The sequence below is a fragment of the Engraulis encrasicolus genome, chromosome 14, assembly GCF_034702125.1.
Source record: "Engraulis encrasicolus isolate BLACKSEA-1 chromosome 14, IST_EnEncr_1.0, whole genome shotgun sequence".
NCBI lineage: Eukaryota > Metazoa > Chordata > Actinopteri > Clupeiformes > Engraulidae > Engraulis > Engraulis encrasicolus.
The window spans coordinates 46,024,605-46,027,104 of record NC_085870.1 but is presented as its reverse complement, the minus strand read 5'-3'; the positions used below and the strand labels follow the sequence as shown (position 1 = coordinate 46,027,104).

The 2,500-nt window shown below is 47.3% G+C and overlaps 1 protein-coding gene across 1 annotated transcript in view; it reads right to left on the bottom strand.

The window, feature by feature from the left end:
• Nucleotides 1-2,500, bottom strand: part of celsr2 (cadherin, EGF LAG seven-pass G-type receptor 2) — a 137,342-nt gene that overhangs the window by 16,738 nt on the left and 118,104 nt on the right. Inside the window, exons 18-19 of the mRNA XM_063215926.1 lie at nt 2,140-2,234; nt 1,359-1,568 (exon numbers count right to left, since the gene is read on the bottom strand). Coding sequence (XP_063071996.1) covers nt 1,359-1,568; nt 2,140-2,234 — 305 coding nt within the window. The remainder of the gene's footprint in view (nt 1-1,358; nt 1,569-2,139; nt 2,235-2,500) is intronic.

Genomic DNA, 2,500 nt, shown 5'->3' with positions numbered 1-2,500 from the left:
AATCAGTGTATTTATTTGTATTTTGCTTTGGCACCAACAGTTTCCGTCCTTCATGCCAATAAAGCACAACTTGATTTAATTTGAGGAAGAACAGAGAGAATATGAATAAGAAAGAATGAACGTTGAACAAGTGGGACAACAAGGGAGTATATTTCTGATGGAATTTGTTTTCCTTATCAGGGACCATATACAACTTAAATCAATGTTAAAGACTGCATTACATTATGCGACCTTGCCTCCTCCACTTGTGCTTGTCTCCTCGTCCCGCCTCCTGGCCCCTCCTCCGTGGAGAAAGCGATAAAGTTTCCCAGCTGTCAGCCTAGCCACAACAACTTTTGAGGGACTGTTTTTCATTCACCATCCCAATTGCAAATGAGAAAAAGACTTTACAATTGAACTTTTGCAAGATATTGAAATATAATGCTGTTGTCAGTGATGTCATCATGACATATTACTTCCTGGTACGAGGAGACAAGCACAAGTGGAGGAGGCAAGGTCGCATATTGTAACGCACTCAAGAGGTGCGTTGTGTCAGCCCAGGTAGGGCAAGTGTGGCGACAGAATTGATATGACCTGAAAACTATGGAGAACTGTGCCACAATACCACAACTCTGAACATCTTAAATATGACATTATGTGGAAATTGATGTTTGATACAAAAATATCCTACAAAAACCTTGCCCATTTCAGGCTACAATGCCGCAATAAATATCCTTCTGTAATATCCTGTGCAAAACGTCTCCTTCATCCCGCCCATATCGCTCATCAAGTTCTCCCGTTTAGCCTTCATCTCAGCCCTGCTTCATGTTCTTTTCATGTTCATAGGGTTGCTTGCCCTCTCATACTGGCTTTCATGATTCTGTCTCAGTCCTGTAAGGGTATGTAACACTTCAAAGATCCATGCACAGCTTCTAGGTGCTGGTAAAGGCAGGAATGTTCAAATACTTCAAAAGGATGAAGTTTACCACACACTTATTTGACTTTTTGCTCGTTTATTCAGAGCAAACCTCTAATGGTCTCTTAACATGTGTCTTATCAGAGTAAATAAGGAAACTGAACCATTTTCAACCCCCGTGTGTGGTCCTGCATGAGTTTGTCTGTTGCTGGTTACTCCATTAAAGTGGATGTCAGATATGTGTACTGTAATTCAATACACACTAATGTGTAATGTGCATTGTAATTCAATACACACTAGCTGTTATTTTATGTCACTTTTGCGGATTTTTTGTCTGTACGGGTTACCTGGTTAAAGTGTATGTCCTCCTCGTGCAGCAGGAGGCTCCGGGTGAGGTGGTGTGTGTGTGTGTGTGTGTGTGTGTGTGTTTGCGTGTGTGCGTGTGCGTGCGTGCGTGCGTTACCTGGTTAAAGTGCACGTCCTGCGTGGCGGCCAGGCTGAATCCCTGCTGGCTGCTCTCGTGCAGGAGCAGGTTCTGGGTGAGGCGGTAGGCCACCTTGACGTCGCTGCCGTAGTAGTGCGGCGTGTGCAGGGTGGCGTTGGCCAGCTGCTTAGCAACACGCTGCACCTCAGACGACTCCAGCATGGACGAGTTACGCACCAAGCGGTCCGCCTGAGGACAGGAGGAGAGAAGAGGAGACAGGAGAGGGAGGAGAGGAGAGGGAGAGAGGGAGGAGAGGGAGGAGAGGAGCGGTGACATGGAGGAGAAAGGAAAAGAGGCAAGAGAGAGGAGGGTGATAGAAGGGGAGAGAAGAGGAGAGGATGGAGGATGGGAGGTAGGGATGGAAGAGATGAGACAAAGCTAGGTGTCTATGCAGTTGATAAAGTTTATAACATTGTGTGTGTGCACGCCGCTCGCTTGTGTGCGTGCCTGCATGCACGTGTTCGTAATGTGTTCGTTTGCCTGTGAGTGTCTGTGTGTATACTTGTGTGTGCTTCAGTACTTGAGTATATAATGTACTCACCAGAGTCTTGAGTTTGGTGTGTGTGTGTGTGTGTGTGTGTGTGTGTGTGTGTGTGTGTGTGTGTGTGTGTGTGTGTGTGTGTGTGTGTGTGTGTGTGTGTGTGTGTGTGTGTGTGTGTGTGTGTGTGTGTGTGTGTGTGTGTGTGTGTGTGTGTGTGTTTGTGTGTGTGTGTGCGCGCGTGTGTGTGTGTGTGTGTGTGTGTGCGCGTGATGCACTCACCAGAGTCTTGAGTTTGGTGAAGGTGAGGGAGGTGCAGTTGAAGAGATTGGGAGGCAGCCAGCCCTTGTGCTCATCACAGTGACGAATGGCCGTGCCTGAGAGAGAGAGAGAGAGAGAGAGAGAGAGAGAGAGAGAGAGAGAGAGAGAGAGAGAGAGAGAGAGAGAGAGAGAGAGAGAGAGAGAGAGAGAGAGAGAGAGAGAGAGAGAGAGAGAGAGAGAGAGAAGAGCAGAGCAGAGCAGAGCTGAGCACGGACACATTTTATCAAGCGTGCGATCACCGCCTTTGGCAGCACAGCAGAATATATACTACAAGAGGCCGCTCGATAAAGCTTTCCAAATTACACTGCGGTGGACAGAGAGA